General features: G+C 40.0%; 1 protein-coding gene across 12 annotated transcripts in view; it reads left to right on the top strand.

Moving 5' to 3' along the window:
• PPFIBP1 (PPFIA binding protein 1) overlaps positions 1-21025 on the top strand; it is a 172197-nt gene that overhangs the window by 138086 nt on the left and 13086 nt on the right. For 6 of the 12 annotated variants that reach the window (XM_029953376.1, XM_029953384.1, XM_029953383.1 and 3 more), the window contains 11 exons: positions 1192-1253; positions 4299-4383; positions 7439-7593; positions 12399-12514; positions 13057-13113; positions 14434-14494; positions 14855-14884; positions 17017-17188; positions 17661-17693; positions 19838-19988; positions 20269-20397. In XM_029953376.1, coding sequence (XP_029809236.1) covers positions 1192-1253; positions 4299-4383; positions 7439-7593; positions 12399-12514; positions 13057-13113; positions 14434-14494; positions 14855-14884; positions 17017-17188; positions 17661-17693; positions 19838-19988; positions 20269-20397 — 1051 coding nt within the window. The remainder of the gene's footprint in view (positions 1-1191; positions 1254-4298; positions 4384-7438; positions 7594-12398; positions 12515-13056; positions 13114-14433; positions 14495-14854; positions 14885-17016; positions 17189-17660; positions 17694-19837; positions 19989-20268; positions 20398-21025) is intronic. The other 6 variants (XM_029953385.1, XM_029953382.1, XM_029953378.1 and 3 more) reach the window with 5 other exon arrangements.

Here is a 21025-nt window from a genome sequence, read left to right as displayed (position 1 = left end):
TTCTAAAGAATATACATTAATTGAATATGCTCGGGGCACTTGGGTGGCTCGGTCAAGTGTCAGACTTCGGCCCCGGGTCATGATCTCGTGGTCTGTGAGTTCGAGGCCTATGGCAGGTTCTGTGCTGACAGCTCAGAGGCTGGAGCCTGCTTCAGATTCTGTGTCTCCCTCTCTCTCAAAGCTCCTCTTCCACTCACACTCTGTCTCTAACAAAAAATTTAAAAAGAATGTTATATCAGTGTTGACAATGCACCACTATTTTAAAAATTGAGTAGTATTTTTTGGGGGTATTTTTCCTCAGAGGCAGGTAACTTTAGTTGAATTTTTTCTATTTGAATTTTTTAAATTTGTGATTTCATTTTAGGTTGACTTTTCCATCTTAAAATATTTATTTTTGAGAGAGAGAGCATGCACACAGCCATATGCATGTGCATGAGTAGGGGAGGGGCAGAGGAAGAGCGAGCGAGAGAATCCCAACCAGGCTCCAAGCCCAGTGGGGAGGCCACACAGGCTCCCTCTCACAACCCTGAGGTCATGACCTGAGCTGAAATCAGGAGTCAGACACTTAAATGACTGAGCTACCCAGGCACCCCAGTATTTGTTCTTTTGTTATTAAAGTAACTTTTGTGTTAGGCCATCAAATTTTAAGGAAAATCATGTGTACCTTACTTTGGCTTTTACATTTTAAAATAGTATTGGAAATGATGTTTATAGATGAAGCAAAGTACTCATTATCCTTTTGTATGGAGCCTACAGCCAGCTGCTTAGCATGACTACTCATACAAATGCCACATGCCATCAGGCTCTTACTATTCATGTCTCCATCTTGGTTAAAACAGAGTATCATTTTCTCTGCTATTGTCATCATGTACACTGTTCATTGCTTTCACCCACTGCTTTCTAGGTTTCTTTTTTGGAAAACTCCATGTCTTCATTGTTGTAGCACTGAAATTTCATCTTCAGTGTTCTCGTGAAGATTTTGTTCTGCTTTGAGCGACGGTAGTTAGCTCTCACTTGTTTGCTTTCTGGAGCAATGACTGCTCAGGTGACATAGAAGGTTTTCCTTTTTCAGATTTTGCCTAAAAGGAGGATATGGATGGTTAAAACATTTCAATCTGAAAAGTCAGCCTCTTGTTCTTGTTACACCTGTTAACTAAACTGACTTCTGATGTGATGTTGTGATATTTTCAGATATTGAAGTACAAAAAATGAAAAAGGCTGTGGAGTCTTTGATGGCAGCAAATGAAGAAAAGGTATCTGGATGGAATTATTTATATGGATATATAATACCATAGTGGCATTCCTTGCACTTTCTTGAGATATGTCACCTTGAAAGAACATATGCTAATTACTGCTGACGTTGAGAGACAACCGTTCCCCCTTTTTACAGTGTGGCCACGCTCAGTGGTGGCAGCTGTAATTGTGACTGTGTACAGAGGAATGGCAGCCCCCAGCGGTGGCTCCACTAAGAATTCCCTCCCCTCCCCTCCATGAATTTGGAAAATGTTCGGGCTCTCAGATGATTTCTTTATATCCAGGAGGGAAACTAGAGAAAGGATATGGTCCTTGGTGTGTCCTTTCTGTGGTCACTGGAAATCCTAGGCCAACGTGAACTCTGAAGGAGGTGGCCCATGACAGCTGTAGCTTCGTGATGGTGTTGATTTTATTCATATTCTTTCCTTCTTGCTCCTGGATTCTTTCATATCAGGGATTGTCTCTGTTGTCCCGAGAGATGAGATACGAGAAAACAGAGGCACAGGCACTATGAAATCAAATCTGGCCCCAAGCTCTGTTTTAGCTGTTCTGGTGAAATGCCAAGGTCTCCAGGAGTCCTTTTCTCCCAGTTGCTTCTCTCACTTCATCCTGCTGAGAGCAGGGATACAGTTCCCTCCTAAAACAGGGTGTTTGTGCCCCACCTGATCAGCTGTATATCCAACTGGCAGCAACAGTTGGGTTCCGTTCCTGTTATCAGAACTACTTTTACCTCGTGTTACTCAATGAATGGAACAAGGAGGCATTTTCCTGAGGAAAGAGTAATTTCAAGGAAGTTAAAAAACAAGCAAACACCAGAGAACTTTGTCTTGATCTTTTTCTCTCATCTCATTTCTTTCTCTTCTCTCTATATGTTTGCCTCTCATTCTCTTTATTTGCTCTTTATTATATGGAAATAAACTCACTGTCCTGCCACACACCAGGTTTCTTTTTTGCTAGCCTTTCCCATTATTCAATAAAAAGGAAAGTCATTAGCAAGGTGCCTACATAACTTTTACTTTTTAAAACTAATCATTGAAATTCATTTGGTTTTGATTTCCCTTTCCCACAGAGCAATAATAACAAACAAAACTTCCAATGTGGACTGAGGGCTTATTAGACGCTCCGTCTGCTTTAGGAGCACCAAGGGTGACCTAAGTTTTTAGTAGTTCCAAAAAGCTTCAAAGAGGCCATATTTGAGCAAAATCTGAGGAAAAGCAAGAGTTGTTTATTAGAAAAATGAAAGCGTCTAGGGAAAGTATCTATGACCCAAAACATGTCTCAGAAGCAAGGCTTGAGACAACCAGTTTATCCTGGGAAGGTTCAGAATGAGATACAGGTGGAGGGATGATGAGTCTGATGAGGTGCTGCATTCAGGTGCTAGGCAAGTTTGGAGCGCTACGCTAATCATTCGGGGTCTTAACTGTAGAACTTGGGCAGTGACATGACTTAAATTGTCATTTTAGAACCCGAACTCTACTGGCAAGAGTAAGGGAAGGAGAGTTAAGACAGGAAAATTAGGAGGCTGCTAAATAGTCTAGGTGAGAAATGAATAGGGGTCGAAATAAGGCAGTAGCAGTGAAGTGATGAGGAGGAAAGAGATTTTGCAGATATATACAGATTGACAAGATTTTCTTTTTGAATTTGAGTTTGAGATTGTTTCTAGTTTGGTTAACAAAGTGAATGATAATGTCCTCAAAGAGTTATGGGAATCCAAGCAGAGGCTCAAATATTGAGGGCAAATAGTGAGCTGAATTTTAGGTACATTCACTTTGATGTGCTCATGGGACATCCAAAAGGAGTTTTCTCATAGAAAGTGAATCTAAATTTTATGATTAATGTAGAATTACAGATTGGTAGGGAATGGACCCCATCAATTTTAGGAGAAATACAGAATTGTAGATTGTTGAGGACTAAACTGTAGTTGTTAGATTTTGCTCCATGACAAATCACATACATTATTTCTCATACTTCTGAGGGTTGGCTAGGTGATTCTTCTGGTCTGGGCTGGCTTTGCAGATCTCCCCAGTTAGCCAGTGAATGGGATGGGGCTGGGTGGTCTAAGATGCTGTGACTCACATGTCTGTTGATTAACAGACTTGCATAGGTTGGTCCCATCTGGGGTGTCTCTTCTCCAGATGGTCTCTCCTCCTCCAGTAGACTAGCCTATCCTTCTTCACATAGTGCTCACAAGGTTCCCTAGAGCAGGAAAAAGAGGGCAAGCCCTATTGTGCAAATCAATACCTTTCAAGCCTTTCCATGCACCACATTTGTTTATATCTCTTTGGCCAAACCACGTCACATGGCCAAGCCCAAAGTCAATGAGGGAGGAGCTAGGGAGCCCATTTTTATAATCCACCAGGATGAGGGTAAAGGACAAAACCTGGAAGTGCTAACATTTTATGGTCTGGGTTGGCCAGATAGTAGGGGTTGTCAAAGTAGGATATCTTATCTGGTCAAGGGATTAAGAAAACAAAATAGAAGAAAAGGAAGAATGGAAAGAAAAGGGACCGAGGAAGGAAAGAGCGGGGGTCAGTCAAGTACCAGAGGTCAAATTAGAAAAAGGATGAAAAGTGTTCATTATTTTAGTAAGTGGAAAGTCTCTAATCACTAATTGAAGCAACTTTGGCTAAGTATTTTGTGAAGGGAAAAGCCAACCGGTGACTGATGACAGCCGATAAAGGTAGCAGGTGTAGACCTTTCTTTCAAGACCTGCCCTCTAGAAGTTAGAGAGGAGAATAAATAAAGCTGATTTTTTTCTTGTTTTTTTGTTTTTGTTTTTGTTTTTGTTTTGTATCTTATTACCTTGTTTTGTTTTTGTTTTTTAAAGATGGCAGCTGAAGGATAGGATCTCTAAATTTAGAGGTACTTCTTCTCTATCTCTGATATATGTAGGAAAACTATTCTAGATATTACCAGTTTTACTAAAGTTTAGAAGTATTTTTTAAATAATGTAAATAATTCATGTCTACTTATTCTTTGTGTCACAATTAATTTTACTGTTCAAAATCAATAGCATTAAAGATGATAATTGCTTTTATTAATAGGATCGGAAAATAGAAGATCTTCGCCAGTGCCTGAACAGGTACAAGAAAATGCAAGATACGGTGGTACTGGCCCAAGGTAAAAAAGGTAGCGTAGCTCTCTAGGTTTTTCTACTTTACTTGATTTTAAGTGGCTCTGAACTTTGACACTTGGCCTCATTTTCTTTCATGGAGCATATCCATTATTCCATATTAGTCCCTTCATTCAACGGTATCATTCGGCATCTGTCCTCTGGGAGACAGTGTGTAGGCCGGTGAGAATACTGTAGATTGGTTGGTTGGTCAGGAAGCATCTCTGTGAGGAGTTCCTCAGACAGCATTCCAGGGAGAGAGAAAGAACAACAGTGTGTTCAAGAGCTTGGGGCTGAGGAGAGCTTGGTGTGTTTAAGAAGTAAAAGAAGATGAGTGTGCCCGGAAGGTACTGAGCAGGGGGAGAATAAGCTGAGCTGAGCTGAGAGGAATGGGTGCTGGCCTGGCCGCGTGAGGTATTCAGCTCTTCTTTGAGCCCAGAGGGATCCACTGACGGGTTTTGACAAGTCAGTGGCTTCCGCATAACAAATGGACCATCGTAGAGGAGGGAGCAGTATTTGAAGGAAAAGAAGCCAGTCAAAAGACTGCTGCAGGATTTGTTTTGGTGTTAGAATCAACACTGGTGTGATGCATTAGATGAGAGTGAGAAGAGGAAAGAATCCAGGACTAAAGCAACCGGCTGGGTGAGGATTCCATTTACCAAGGTAGAGAAGCCTAGTGGAAGAACATTGAAATGTGTTCAGCTTTGAATGTGTTAAGTTAAAAAAATCTGAGAGACATCTAAGTAAAAACTAGTCATGCTTTGATGAGGATTAAGGTGTACACTTGCTGAGAGGAGCACAAGGCCATGTACGGAAGTGTTGCATTACTGTATCGTATACCTGACACTAATGTTAACACTGTATGTTAACTAGACTGAAAACTGAAACTGAAAAAAATCATCATCCCTTTTGATGTATTATTATTTTATCTGCACATGGTCCAGTTGGCCGTCTTCTGATGTGGAAAATCTCTGCGGGTCATTTAAAACAAAAACATCAAGAACTTTGAAAGTTTCCTCGTTCATTAGCAATGCATCAGTGGGGTTATTTGCTCTAAAAGTAAGGACTGGTGATAAATCTTATGGAGGGTACTCGTGAGACACTCAGATTTTGGAAGAAAATCCTACTTCGGACCAAAATTTCTAGGGGTGGGGGGGTTTCATCTTTTTGCTCAGAGGGCTTAGCATATGTCAAGACTTGGCAAATTTCCCAATGAGCAATATCTCAAATCAACCTTCATCCGTGTTCTTATGGGCAATTCTCATCACTCCGCACTTTCTGTGCCTTCAAGAAAGTGTCTCTTTTTAGACAATATTGCAAATTCACAAGTGACTAATTTTTACATAGTCATAGCACTTAAATCTGATTTTATAGAATCTCAACATTGTAATTCTTATATATAAAAATCAAGGGAAAACATTAATTTCTTTAAACAGATTATTTCATAAAACATGTAGAAAATAGAGAAAATAGAGAAAATAAAGAAATTGTAATTCTTATATATAAAAATCAAGGGAAAACATTAATTTCTTTAAACAGATTATTTCATAAAACATGTAGAAAATAGAGAAAAGGGGTAAAAATTGTTCATAATTGCACTGGCATGATCACTTCTGTCAATTTCATATATTTTCCCCCATCTTTTTAAATGCATATAAATGTAGCTAAAAGAGGTAGTTTTTAACCACCATTAAAACTTATGTTCTGGGAGCGCCTGGGTGACTCAGTCGGTTGAGCATTCGACTTCGGCTCAGGTCATGATCTCATGGTTCGTGGGTTCAAGCCCCATGTCAGGCTCTGTGCTGACAGCTCAGAGTCTAGAGGCTGCTTTGGATTCTGTGTCTCCCTCTCTCTCTGTCCCTCCACTACTCATGCTCTGTTTCTCTCTGTCTCAATAAATAAACAAACAAAAAATTTTTTTAAAAAGGTAAAATTTATGTTCTGTTATAATGAAGATTTTATAAACAGTAGTTTCTCACTAGAATTTATATTTATTTATACAATCCTTAGAGAATGTTAATAATACCTAAATTCTATTAAAATTAGAATAAATATTTAATAAAATTTAAGCTAATTCTAGTTAATAGCTTTAAATTAGTATATGATTTGCCATTTTGTATTATTCAGAGAATAGTGTGTTAAACATCATTCTTTGGTTTTAAAAATTGGTATCTTGGAACCATTGTCCAGCACTTAATCCTTTTCATTACTGGAGATGTAAAAGAAATTCTTAAAGTTGCTACCTTGCTGAATATGTGATTGAATTTGTCCATAAGGCTATTCTTTTTGCCTTAAAATAAATGAAATACAGGGATCCTCTTAAGGAATCAGAAGATTGCCTATCTATTTTTTCTTTTCCTTTTTTCTTTCTATGTTTGTTTGCTTGTTTTTCAAGAACACAGTAGTGATAAGGGCGCCTGGGTGGCTCAGTTGTTTGAGTGTCTGACTTTGGCTCAGGTCATGATTTCGCAGTTTGTGGGTTCAAGCCCTGTGTTGGGCTCTGGGCTGGCAGCATGGAGTCTGGAGCTTCCTTCAGATTCTGTGTCTCCCCCTCTCTCTGCCACTCCCATGCTCATGCACTGTCTCTCTCTGTCTCTCAATAATAAAAAAAAATTGTTAAAAAAATTTTTAAAGAACCCAGTGATGGGAATTGAGTTGTTTAAGAGATGACTGTACTGCTGTTCAGAATTAGTTTGTTGTATCACTGGTATTCTCCAGCTTGGTTACTTCTGAACTGAAATTTGTAAAGCCCTAAAATCTGAAACCAAATTATAGGAGGATTGTTGTAGTAAATTAACTTTTGATTTCAATGCTGTGAGTCCATGATTATGTCTATTAAAACTACCGTGAATTAAGACCTTTATTAATACCACTCCTGTTCCCAGATGCTCATAGTTTGAGATCTTTCCTAGTTGCCACATTGTTATTTTTCTAATGATTCGAAGAGAAGCTGAGTCTTTGGTTTTTGAGGATGAGAAAAAAAAATTTTATGTTCAGTTGGTATTCTTCTTCCAAAAGCGAAATGTAAATGAAAAGCTGCTGTTGTCCTCCTTTTGTTTTGTCTTTTCCTAGGCCAAGATGATGACTTTGAAGATCTCCTCACATCCAGTTCCATCTCCACTTTGCTGGAGGCGCAGGGTTTTAGTGACCTGGAGACAAGTCTGTCACCTACGCCAGTAATGGGATCTCCCAGTCATGATCCATTTAACACAAGTGTTCCAGAAGAGGTATTTTACAGAGTCTCGGTTTTTTCTTGATATTGAAGAGATTGTGTCATTGAAGCTTAAAATGCTGTTGACAGCATGAAAGACATGGGATCTTTTCTCAGTTCGACTACTGGCTGAGTCTTGGCAATTTTTGTTCCTCATAGGACTTCATTTGAAACGTGTGGGTTTTTTTTTTCTTCTCTCTTTAATAAATAAATGCCTTGGGTGATGTAAAAATTGCTTAAATAATTCAGGAAAAACATGGGAGAAAGAGGTCATTCTAAAGAGGAGAGGACAATCTACTTATTAAAGAATAAGTAAGGAATAAAAGAAGTGGGGATAAAGTGTTATTATATAGAGTTGATTTTAGTCACTTCTGATGGTGCCTCTGAAAAAGGATGGACTAAAAATTTCCCTGACTTCTTTAGACTTGGAAAAAGCAACTGGACAGGAATACTCAGTCTTGAACTCATTTACTTTTCTTTCGCATCCAGCTGGTGCCAAAACTTGTTTCCATTATCTATTGCAAACCACCCCAAAACGTTGTGGCTTGAATGACAACACTTATTTTGCTGACGGATCTGTGATTTGGGCAGGGCTCAGCAGGAACATTTCTTTTGTGCTCCACTGGGCACTGCCTGGAGCGGCATGAAGGCTGAGGGCTTGAGTCATTTGAAGGCTATTCATTTGTATGTCCCACGGGTGGAGCTCCTGTTGGCTGGACCTCAGCTGAGGCCCTGGCTGGAGCCACACGTGAGAAAGCCTGGCTCTCTCGTAGCATAGGGTTTAGGTCCTAAGAATGAGCATCCCAAGAAGATTTCTGTCACCTTTTCTGATAGAACTCAGAAGTCATGTAGCAGCTCTTCTGCTGTAGTCACGGGTCCACACACATTCACAGAGGGAAGCATAGACCCTGCCCCTTGATGGATGAGTAACGACATCACATTATAAGAGGAGCACGTGGGGCGGCCTATCCTGGTGCAGCCATGTCTGAAAAGTACAATCTGCTCCTCCACTCTCCCATGCAGAATACACCCACCTGCTATGCAGAGACCTCTTGCTCTCATTCCAGTTTGGCACCAGCACCCAGCATCTCCTCATCCAGACCAGGTCAAGATGTAGGTGAAGCTCCTCAGGGACATCTTCTTGGGCACAGCTTCTCGAGGAGCACCGATTCCATTTAGAGAACCAGGGATGTAAAGGACAACCTGTCTGTCCCCTACACACTTGCCTACTATGGCGGGAGAGGCATAACAACTGCGAGGGATTCCGATTTAAAAATGAGGAAAAGAGGAAGACACACAGGTGTCCTCAGTCGATAGCAGTTCCAAAATCCGGCCAGCCCACGTTGCCGGCTCTTGGTTATTCCTTCGGAGTCATCTTTCCATTTCCGTAAGAAGGAACCTGGAATGGCAGATGAGTCGTTTTCTATAAAAGTGTCCGTACAGATCCAGGGCCTTCTGCCATTGAACTTTCTTATGAATCAGCTTGTAATCCACTCCATCAGGTAAAGCATATCCACAGATATCTTCACAATAAGCCTTTTTCTACCTTAAGTTTTCTGTAACGCTGCTTGGAATATCCCTTTACTTTTAGAGGTTTTGCCCTTTTTGAGGGGTTCACTGAGCCAGCACCTCCTTACGTCTTCCTGGGGTCTTAACAAAGGCACACCCATGGCTTCATCTTAACACTGTTTTCCTGACAGCACCGCCATCTTTACCCTGAAACTATTTCTTAGTTTTTTTTTAAATGTTCTTATTTATTTATTTTTGAGAGGGAGGGAGGGGCAGAGGACGAGAGAAAGAGAGAGACAGAATCCCAAGCAGGCTCCCTGCTATCAACGTAAAGCCTGATGCAGGGGTTAAACTCATGAACTGTGAGATCATGATCTCAGCCGAAATCAAGAGTTGGATGTTCAACCATCTGTGCCACGCAGGCACCCTGAAAGTATTTCTTACTTTTAATGTAATGTGCTGTCTAGAGAAACTAGGAATGGGAAAGGTGTTTGTTTGTTTTTAACAAAACAATCTTGCATCCCCTATGTTTAACATTTCTTTTTTTGGTTTTCTTTCCTTTTAACATTTTACTATACGTGGTGAGAAGAAACCTAAGGTCATCTTTATTTTTCCTATCTGTTCCTGATAATTACTTAATGAGGAAATGAAATTTAATTGAATGCAAAAGAATTGGAGGAGGAAACAACATTTCTCTCTTAAATGTAAGACAAGGCTAAAGAATGTCATTAATAAGGAGTTAGTGGGTAAGGGAAATTAGAGGGAAGTGGTCAAAAGGTATAAACTTCCAGTTATACGACAAATGAGTACTGGGAGTGTAATGTCCAATGTGATGCCTACAGTTAACATTGCTATCTGGTATATTTGAAAGTTGCTAAGAGAATAGAAAAAAAAGTTTTTCCTCCTTCTTTTTCTTTCTTCCTTCTTTCTTTCCTTTCTTCCTTCCTTCCTGCCCATTCCCGTCCCTTCCCTTTACACCTAGACAGGGTGATGGATGTTAACTAGGCTTACTGTGGTGATCATTTCACAGTAATCTGTAAGTCATTATGCTGTATATCTTAAATGTATATAGTGCTCATGTCAGTGATATCTCCATAAAATTGGAAGAGATAAGGAGTTAGTTAAGGAATAAGAAATATTTTAGAAAAAAATTCCCTACTTACTAAATATATATTTATACTGAAGGGAAAAATAATATTTGACAACCATTGAGGGTGCTGCATGTATGCAGAAAGACAGCTGTTCCGTGGAAGATATGCCCAGATAATCTTGTATCCTTAACACAAAGTCTTGCTATGTGAATTCTACTTTAATGAGACTTTCAGTGTGGAACCAAAATGATTTGATGATGATTGAGCATGTTCAGCCACACTGTTAAAAGGAAAGCTGGGAGGGAGATTTTGAGGTTGGAGTTAAAGCCCTCAACTTTGAAATGAAATCAAGAAAATGGGTCACTTGGTTAGTGGTGCCATCCCCCCCCCCCCCGCCATGATTAGGAACCCAAGTGGCCACGGTGAACTTTGTACCACAGGGGTGATGGCTCAGTAAGTTGCCCAGAACTAATCATAAAGATTCAAACCAAAAAAAAAAAAAAAGTGAAATAATCTCCTCCTTTACAGTAAATATGACTTGCTGTTAACGAAATTCAACTGAATGAATTTTAGAGATCTTACTGGCTTTCTTCAGCAATTTATGAGTCGAGCAACATCCACCTTAGCAGATGGAAAGGAACTCTAAGGATCTGTACAAAACGAAAGGCTTTTTTGGGCAGAAGGAAGCAGGAGTGGGGTCATGCTAGGCATTTGCTGGTTGGTTCAAGTAGGGTTACTCTCCTTATGTGCAGCGAAGGGAGTCTTGGAGCAGGGTCAGGTCACTTGTGGAGAGCAGGCGAGCGCTGATTGGTTGACCTAAGCCTACCTTTTCTGGGAGCCCCGAGCACAGAAATTTAGGTGAGTAGATTTACTGACGCGGAGCTTAATACAAGCCACTCCATCTTGGGCCCAATCAGATTATTTTAACAGACTTCACATGTTATTGCCGTTTACAGTGTCAGGGAGGAGACCACTGCTCAATAACTGAAACAAAAATCCACAAAGCTAAATTTATTGCTTATTTGTCTAAGTAAAGTTTGTTGGTCAAAGACCAACTCCTCAGCTGCTCGTTTGTGGGGTTTCAGGGGATGCTTGGAGCTCAGGGACTGGTGGCCTTTCCGAGGGTAGTGTGAGTTGACCTCAGCTGTGAATGTGTGGTTACAAAGGCGAGACTGTTGACTGATTGGCATCTAGAAGTGTGTTCACTGGTGTGAGTCCCTACCTGCCTGGCCGACTTCCGAGTGAAGAGCTGTCACTAATTGTTTGACTGGCAAAGTGAATTCACTGAGGTAAATTTTGTTTATTTTTCTTTACCAGGATTTTTTTAAGTGTTTGGTTTATTAGTTTATGACATGGTCACAGCCTAAGTGCTACAGTTGTTGGAAACTTTAAAGCCAGAGTACAAAATTTCTTTTCATAGATTCCATCCCTAGGATACATAAGGCATTTGTTTGGGAAAAGGTACCATGCACTTTTGTTGTTGCTCTAATGTTGTTATTAAGCAAAGTGTTTTAATTGTATGCATAAATTAACTGGTTTGAACAACGTTCTATGTTAGACTGGTGGTAAAATTGAAGTAAAAACAGGGTCTCAGTTGGTTGAGCGTCTGACTCTTGACTTTGGCTCAGGTCATGATCCCAGGGTCATGGGATCCAGCCCCACATTGGGCTCTGTGCTGAGCATGGAGCCCGCTTGGGATTCTCTAATTCTCCTTCTGCCCCTCTCCCCACACCTCTCTAAAATTAAAAAAAAAAAAAAAAAAAAAAAAAAAGAGAGAGAGAGAGAGAGAACAGAGGTGTGTTTAGAAAGCACTTTATCCAAATCTCATCTTAAATCATGACAACCCTGTATGGTAGACATGGCCATTCTCATGGTACAGGGGAGAAAACTCACACCCAGTTAAGTGATTTACCTAAGGTTACTTAGACAAGTGTGTTTTAATTGGAGCATCAAGTTGTCAGGATCGGCTATTTGACGTACTTGATGATATTTATTATGCTTTATTCAGAACCAAGTTCAACGATGATCCTTCCTCCAGAAGGTTTTCTCTGATGAACACTTATTGATGTTTACATCCTGAGACTGTTGTGTAAATATAAGAATAGCATTCGGAACCCAGGTGTATGAAATCAGTAGACCATGTAATTGTCTTACTTATTTTTCTTTCCTGTGTGACTTATGTTTTGTTTGATTTTTGGCTTTTTTTGTAATTACATTACAGTTCCACACCGGCATCTTGCAAGTTTCGGTCCCTTCGTTATTGCCAGCATCTAAGGGCTTGGAAATTTCTGAAAAAGCAAAATTGCCTCCCAAGCCAGAGACTTCGTTTGAAGAGAAGTACGTCATTTGTGCCCTGACATTGCAATATTAGTGTTCAACAGAGGAGATCAAGCAAAGACAAGGATGGGTTGCATTCGTTTACAGACATAGTTTTTACAGAGGCAGGAAACAGGAAGGCATGGGCCAAGGGACCTGAAATCAGTTCTGTATTATTGAAATAAAAGATGTGAACCAAGGAGTCACAGGAGAAGAGTCTGGGGAGGTGTGGTGGTCAGGTGAGAGGGGGTTTTAGGGCACTTGGGTTTTATGTCTTGGGTCATAGATGGCCGTCAAAAAGCGTTGCCATAGGCTGCTTGCAAGATGGCTGGGAAGGACTCAGGACAGGGATACCATGGTTTCTCCATAGGCGAGTAGAATTTTGAGGGAGCATGTTCTCAATTCCTTACACTTATAATCAAATAAAAGAAAATATAGTAGAATATTTTTAAAGAGAGAGAAATAGATTCCCCAAAACACTGCTTTTTGTTTTTGACAATTACGTTCACTTAGAATATATATGTCTTTTACTCTGAAAGTGCATTAAGTCTTTTACATTTTAGTGATGGAAAAATAATCCTTGGTGCTGCTGTTGAAACCCAGCCTTCTGATGGTCTTCCGTAAGTTATGTTACTGACTGTAAAAAATGTCACTTGAGACTTGGCAGGGAGGAAGCCTCCATTACACTGACAATAACCAGGATTAAAAGCAAATGACTCCGACGCCTGAATACATGAATGCAGGTGTGGTAGTTGGAGGGGGTGGAGGTGAGGGTTGTAAGTTAACAGAAATAACTTGCTCGTGGACCATTTTCACACGCCACGTTTTTGCACATCTTCAACCTTCATCAGCTTTCATGTGAAGTTCAGTGCTCTGAAGTGGAGGTTTGCAACCTTGCGTTTTGACTCTAGCAGAAAAGAGTCAGAGGACGGTGTGATGGCTGGAAAGGCTGCAATGGGTTTTTATACTTTCAGTGTAATAACCCAGCCCAATTTCTGTGTTTATCCAGGTTAAAATCTGGATTAAATTAGGAAAATCTATTTTCAGAGCAGTACTCAAACATGAGGTCTTTCCTTTTCTAGGCATTATCTTTTCTTTATTTGGTAGTTGACACTTCTGGCAACTTATTTACACATAAATACATGAGAATTGCCTTTTAAAAGGTTGTTTGTATATTTATATTATTTCTTAGAGCACAAAGAAATGTTACTCTTTATTATTTCTTATAGCAAAGAAGTAATATAAATTATAAATTAGATGTTTCTTCTCTTTCTCTCTCTCTTTAAACTGGTCACATATCCCTGCCTTCAGAATCTGAGTAAGGCCAGCTCTATATATTTGGATGCTAGTTATGTGAAAGAGAAAATTTCTGGATGTTTACAGGGTCACTATGCCTTTACCAAGATAGCAAATAAATTACTATGGGCAGCAATGGGGATTTTTCTATTATGCCTTGATTGGAACTATAAAATGAAGTACCTTGCCAGATTCAGAAAATTGATTCCTTTGTGAATCGGAGTGTAATGCTTTGATCCATCATTTTAATTACAAGCATTATATATAAATAGTGTGCGAGTATTTTAAAAGTTCCCAGTGTGAATGTATACAGGCGAAGGATGCACCACTAGTCCGTGGAAACCACTGTTTTACTTTCAAATATTGACATCACAGGGATAGTCCTCTAAGTGTTTTTCCAGCTATCCTACCATGTGCAGGACATTTAGAGTTATTGGCAGGACAGTTAACCACCTCTGCTTCTAAGAGAACGAAATGTTATAATTTAGTTAAGCACATAAGTGACTGCCTGAATTCAGAGTTTCTTTTATTACCAGGCTTCCACCCACACGCAATTTTAGTTTCTTTCCAAGATATTCTGCTTAGAAACAGTGGCACCAGAGACACTTATTATTACTCCTAATTACTATTACTGTTATTTTTAGAACTTCGAGTCTGCAGAAGTCCAGCAGCCTGGGCAATCTGAAGAAAGAGTCCTCAGATGGGGTTGGTTCTGTGTTTTTTTCTCTTGGTTACCCTGAGAAGAAAATAGTTAGGGTTCTTCATATTTTCCATTTTACAGATCAAACTCTTTTAAGAAGAGCTTGTGGTTTCTCTAATGAAAACTATGAGATATCACTGTTAATGGTAAATATTAAGGAAGATGAATATGAAGCATTGAAAATACTATATAAAATAAAAAAAATAAAGACTGTCATAAACCATTATTGGATGTAAATGAAAGTGAAATTGTGTAGCTTTGAAGTATATGTAAATTTATTTTAATTTATGGAATTTTATGTGACAAATTCTCAACATATAAGGGATTCTTGTAACAACCTTAAATATTGTTGTTGTTTTGAACAGGATACGGAGTCTATTCAGAAGGCTTCAGAGGTAATTTTTCTGTCCATATTATAAAAATGTTTGGGTCTTCTAATACCTGTGATTACTGAAATGCCTCCAAAAAACCGAAACTTAGAATCTCCAAAGCATGTTAAATGAAAGAAGCCAGACACAAAAGATCACACACTAAATGATTCCACTTATGTGAAATATCCAGACTAGATAAACCCACAGAGACAGAACACAGATCGGTGGCTGCCAGAGATGGAGAGAGAGGAAGGGGAAAAAACTAGGTAAGGAGTTTTATTGAGGATGATGGAAATGCTGTTGAATGAGGTAGAGGTGGTGGTTACACTAAATACCACCAAACTGTTCAAATCAGAATAGTTACTTTTTATATTTCACCTCAATAAATTGTTGGAAAAAAATCCAAAAAAACCCCAAGCACTCAAATCAGACTATTGATGTTCTTTTTAAAAAAAAATTTTTTTTTAATGTTTATCTATCTTTGAGAGACAGAGTGCAAGTGGGGGAGGGGCAGGAGAGAGGGAGACATAGAATCTGAAGCAAGCTCCAGGCTCTGAGTTATCAACACAAAGCCCGATGCAGGGCTCGAACCCACGAACTGTGAGATCCTTACCTGAGCCTAAATCGAGAGTCAGACGCTTAACTGACTGAGCCACCCAGGCGCCCCCAAAATAAACAGTATTTAAAGTACAACTTGAGGGGTGCCTGAGTGGCTCAGTCAGTTGACTTTCAGTTTTGGCTCAGGTCATGATCGCATCTTTCGTGGGTTTGAGCCCCATATCAGGCTCTGTACTGACAGCTAGCTCAGAGCCTGAAGCCTGCTTCCGGTTCTTTGTCTCCCTCTCTCTCTGACCCTCCTCTGCTTGTGCTGTCTCTCAAAAATAAATTTAAAAACATTAAAAAAATTTTTTTAAGTATAACTTGATAGTTATGCTATTAAGCAGGCTCACTTGGTTAAGCATCTGACTTTTAGTTTCAGCTTGGGTCATCATCTTGTGGTTCCTGGGATCAAGCCCTATGTCAGGCTCTGCACTGACAGTATGGAACCTGCTTGGGATTCTCATTCTCTCTCTCTGGCCCACCCGCTGCCCTCCATTCTCATGCCCTCTCTCTCAAAATAAATTTAAAAAGATAAAGTATAACTTAATTACAGTTAAAGATTTTCATAAGTACCTTGAAATATTGTAGACAGCCCGAGTGGCTTCTGAATCAAGGAAGAAAATTTAATTATAGCAAGTTTAGTTTTGATGTTAAGTATATTTGCATGTGTCATAGTCTTTGAAAATTGGTCATCCGTGTTTGGTAACTTGCAGGCAAGATATGAACACACCCCAGAACACCACTTAGAAAAAAAATTTAACAGTCACTGATTGTACCTTTATTTTATTATTAATTCTTTGAGAAGAATATTTAGGATAACTAGAGTAGAATCTTGATACTGCTGGTGTAGAAGTGGGGTTAATGCCTGCTTTGTAGAATGTTTATATTATATTGGGCTTCTACTGGTGCAGTTATATTACAAAGACCGTGAACTGTATTATAGCCAAATCTGTCTCATAACTGTTAGAAAAATAAGATATTTAGTGGTGTTCTGGTTATATAATATCTTATTTCCATGTCCTTGGGGGAAATGAGGCACATAAAAATTGAGAAGTTTTTTATAGAGTTGGTTTTATTTAAAAAAATTTTTTTAATGTTTATTCACTTTTGAGTGAGAAAGAAAGAGAAAGCAGGGAAGGGCAGAGAGAGAGGGAGACGCAGAATCTGAAGCAGGTTCCAGGCTCTACGCTGTCAGCACAGGATCTGACAGGGATGCCGGAGCGCATGAACCATGAGATCATGACCTGAGCTTAAGTCAGATGCTCAACTGACTGAGCCACTCAGGTGCCTCAAACTTTGAGAATTTCTGGATCTTAACTATTTCAGTCCTAAGCATGTGCATTATGGATTAATGATGATCATATTTTTGTTGCTGCCGCAGCTGTTCTTTCTTAAGTAACTTTCAGCATTGACTTTTTAAATTTCTAATATTTATAATCAGTTCCATCATTCTTTGAAATAAAGTCAAATCTGTAATGTATCAGGTGTTGCACCAGCATATGCTAAGAATTATGCACATTAGTGCTCTGTTACATTTATTATTACTTCTCTCTCAGGATAAAACTCCAGCAGAAAGCAGCCCGTTGGGAAGCCTCCCTCCAAAAGCTCCAGGACACAATGCCTCCATGGACGACAACCCCTTTGGCACTCGAAAAGCCAGATCTTCCTTTGGGCGTGGCTTTTTTAAAATAAAAAGTAACAAGAGGACAGCAAGTGCCCCCAACTTGGGTATGTGTGGCCAAAATGCCTTTGCTTTAATTCTTTCAGAATGAGGAGAAGATCAGTCTCTTCCCTTGTTCATCTATTTATGTGTTTCTCTTTCTCAGAAATGAAGGTGAATGATTTAGGAGGAAAGTTAGGGGGAAAAAAAAACTTTGGTGGGTTGAATTCGATGGTAAAGATCGTCCTGGGTAGGCTCTCACCCTGCTCTCCTTGATGGAGCGTAGATGTAAAGACCAAAAAACGTGATAGTCTCTGACTTCACTGTAACAGCTTCTCATCTGTTTTGAAAGTGGATAGATTAACCCCATATTGACACTGCTAATGGAGTCTGCAATGTCGGGAGCAGTCTGGTGCTTGCCTTTCCTCCCACTGTGTGTATTTTGTGAGTAGGAGTTTGAGCTGTGTTTCATTTTGTCATTCTCCTGTGTTCTCTCCATTGGGCTGCGTGTGATTGTGTGCATTGTTGGGATATCTGAAGATCGTAAACGAAGTGCCAGTGCACCCACCTTAGGTATCGTACCCCTGCATGCCAGCCTTCGCCAGTGCTGTCCTCCAAACTGAACTCATCCCTGCCCTTGGCATTTGTGAGCTGTAGAAAGCGAGCTGGCAGCAATCAGAAACCAGAGTCCTTTATTCCAGAGAGTTGCTTCCACCTCCTGCTAAGAATTAGGACTCTCTGTAGAGCCTTTGCTTCCAAGCCTAAATGCTGTTTTAACCCATGCTGATGGCACCTCGCAAGGGGCTCTGGGGGGACCTGGAAGTGCACACAGCACCCCTCGGGGTCCAGGGCAGGACTGCCCTGCATCGTAAATTCCAGCTTTTTCACCCTTCAAGTGCACACTGTTTCACACTAACTCCCAGGTCCTGGCAGGACCTTCTCCATGCTTACGTTATCCCCAGAGAGAAATATTTTCAGCCAAATAGTGAAGTCTGTAGAAGACATCACAAATGGTAGTTTCAGACTTACTTTTCTTGAGGGAACATTCTTCTGACACGTGTTGCTTTGAAGATGGAGGTAACGTTTAGTGACACCTGAAGAAGCTCTATGTGGTATCTGGGAGTCACCCCCAAAGTGATTTTAGGAGACCGGAGGCTCGGTTTTCCTCTTTAAAAATGTGGGCACAGGAAGGGAAAACATTCTCAAAACCAAAAATAAGACTCGGATGTTTCTTAAATGAGGATGAATTAGGCAACATTTTCAGATATGCCAGTACCCGCGATGGCTTTAGGGTTTCGATGGAAAAGTCCCTTTGGATTTTCCCTGTAGCTTTTATTATCTTGTGTAGATACCTACATGCCTCCTCAAGTGGGTCAGTAAAGGTAACCTCTGTCTTTACCGTCTTACATTTCTAGGATAAACACGGGATAAAATCCGGACAACTATTTTCAAATGTTTTTGCATCTTTCTTAGAAGAAGTAAATTGTCAATGCTAAGAGCCGAGTACTGCTTCTTAAAACCTATAATCACAGCTGTGCTTCATAGAAAAGTCAATCTCTGCAACTTTTGTATCTTGCTGAAACATCGTTCCTGTGATTTTTGCACAGCTTTTACTTTCCTGAAAAAGTGTGCGGTCTTGCATTGAGGAAACTGTACCCCTTGTGTTGGCTAGGGTGGGATCACCCACAAAGGGGCAGCGGAATGAATTAAGCTAGTTAATGCTCAGAAACTGGGGAGTAGCAGGTTTGGTTGTTATTCTTTCAAGGCAGAATCAACAGGCTTGATTTTATATCAAAGGAAAAATTTATGCTATCCAGTTCATTCTTTTCTCATCACATAACAAGGTATGGATAGGAATAAATCTCTTGAGAAAAGAACTGAGATTTGATGTAAACGGCACAGGAAAGAAGGGAGTGAAAAGAATATGACAAAGTTTGAACTGGAGTAAGAGGGAGACTACTAATTAGTGTTAAGGAGATATTAAAAAACCAAATTTAAGAGAAGGCCCAGGAAAATTGCATGGTTTGTTGAGTCCAAGATGTTCCTGGCACACCAAATTGGGAATATGCATAGATATTCAGATACTGAGTCTGCAGAGAGAGATTAGGTCCAGAGGTTTTGATACCAGCTGCCTATATATGAGGGATGCCATCATTTAGTGCTGAGTGTGGAGTGGGTGAGCTTGTCCAGAGATCCTGCCAAGGGAACATAGAACAGAATCTTGGGAGTGAAAGAGGAAGAGAAAACAGGGGCTTCAGCAAAGAAGAAACTATCAGATGGCAGATTTGGGAGAGTGTCATAACAAGAAGATGAAGGAGATGATGATGTTGAAGAACATAGGAGGGAGTCCACAGTACCAAGTGCTTGGGGAAGATTGAGAATGATCTCAGTGTTAATTCAAATCATTCAAGGAAAGAATATGTCAATCCTCTCACACCTTTGAAACTCAAAGAGGCTATCACTTGTAAGTTAATGAATCTATACACAATATCCTACACAATATTCTACATAATCGTAATTTATACAGAACAGCCAACAGAGCAAAACATACACCCATGTTCCATTTTTAGTATTTGTAGGGTGCTATTTGTAAATTGCTGATTTAAAGACCAACAGAAGAAGAATGTAGAACAATTGCTAAAATCAAAAAGGTTAACATTTAGTCATGTTTATTCATGGTTAAAGCTCATTGAGTTTGTATTCTATTCTTGGAATAGCTGAAACAGAGAAGGAGACTGCTGAGCACCTAGATCTGGCTGGTGTATCTTCCCGGCCAAAAGATGCGCAGGGAAGTAGTCCCTTCCAGATGTCTCCACCATCCCCAGATTCCAAAAAGAAATCCAGAGGTATCATGAAACTCTTTGGAAAGTAAGTAACAGAGCAGACAAATGGAGTGGGCTTTGTATTCTATGTTGCTCAAATGTAGGAATAAATGGAAAATTGACGGGAAACAAGTATGAAATTGTAAGCCTTTTGTGTTCTCTTTATGGAAGGAGGAGAGGGGTCTGGGATTCATTAACTCATTGGGTCTCAGTTAACAATGAAATCCAAGTATCTGTTCTGACCATATATAAGCCATGTTCTGATTAAAGTCTTAGGCCTCTTCAGGTCGCATACAAGGCAACATGGTATTGTGTCTTCTGTTCAGACTTAGGAGAAGTCAATCAACTACATTCAACCCAGATGACATGTCTGAGCCTGAATTCAAAAGAGGAGGGACAAGGGCAACCGCAGGGCCGCGACTGGGTTGGTCTCGAGATTTGGGACAATCTAACAGGTGAGAACAGCTGAATGAATGGACTTTTACATCCCTACCTAAGTGTCATGGCCGTGAGCACCTGCAGTGTTAGTATTGTCCCTGGTTTGGATGGTGGCATCCATTGCTTACTGCTGTGCCTAGTGGAAGGGTGCATCATCTTTATAGGACAGTGCCATTTGACAGTGGTTGGTAAAAATCACGCAGAAGATGAGGGCTCTGAGCTAGGGGAGGAACCAGAGCTAACGTGTCAGCGTCTCTGTTTGAATGATTGTTGAACTTAAATTTGACAGAGAAAATAATTACTATAAGTACTCTAAAGCATAGCTCTGGAGAGATGGGATAGCATTGTGGTTAAGTTCTAGACATAGACTATTTGAATCTGATTTTTACCACTTCCTATAACCTGGGTCATGTTGAGCAACTACTTCCATGCTCTGTACCTCTGTTTCCATGGTATAAATTAGTACATTCCCAAAAAGGTAATTGAGTTTATATGCAGTCAATATCTGGCAAATGGTAACTGTTCAGTAAACATTAATGATTAACAGATTCTGTGAAAGCACCTACGGTGTAAATTCTATCAGAATTCCTAAATTTATCAGGACCATGTAATGTTTTCTCTGTTAAGACTGTGAACTTTTCCTTC

This window comes from Suricata suricatta, chromosome 10, assembly GCF_006229205.1.
Source record: "Suricata suricatta isolate VVHF042 chromosome 10, meerkat_22Aug2017_6uvM2_HiC, whole genome shotgun sequence".
Taxonomy (NCBI): Eukaryota; Metazoa; Chordata; class Mammalia; order Carnivora; family Herpestidae; genus Suricata; species Suricata suricatta.
Note: the sequence above shows the minus strand (reverse complement) of the source record. Positions and strands in the feature narration are given on the sequence as shown.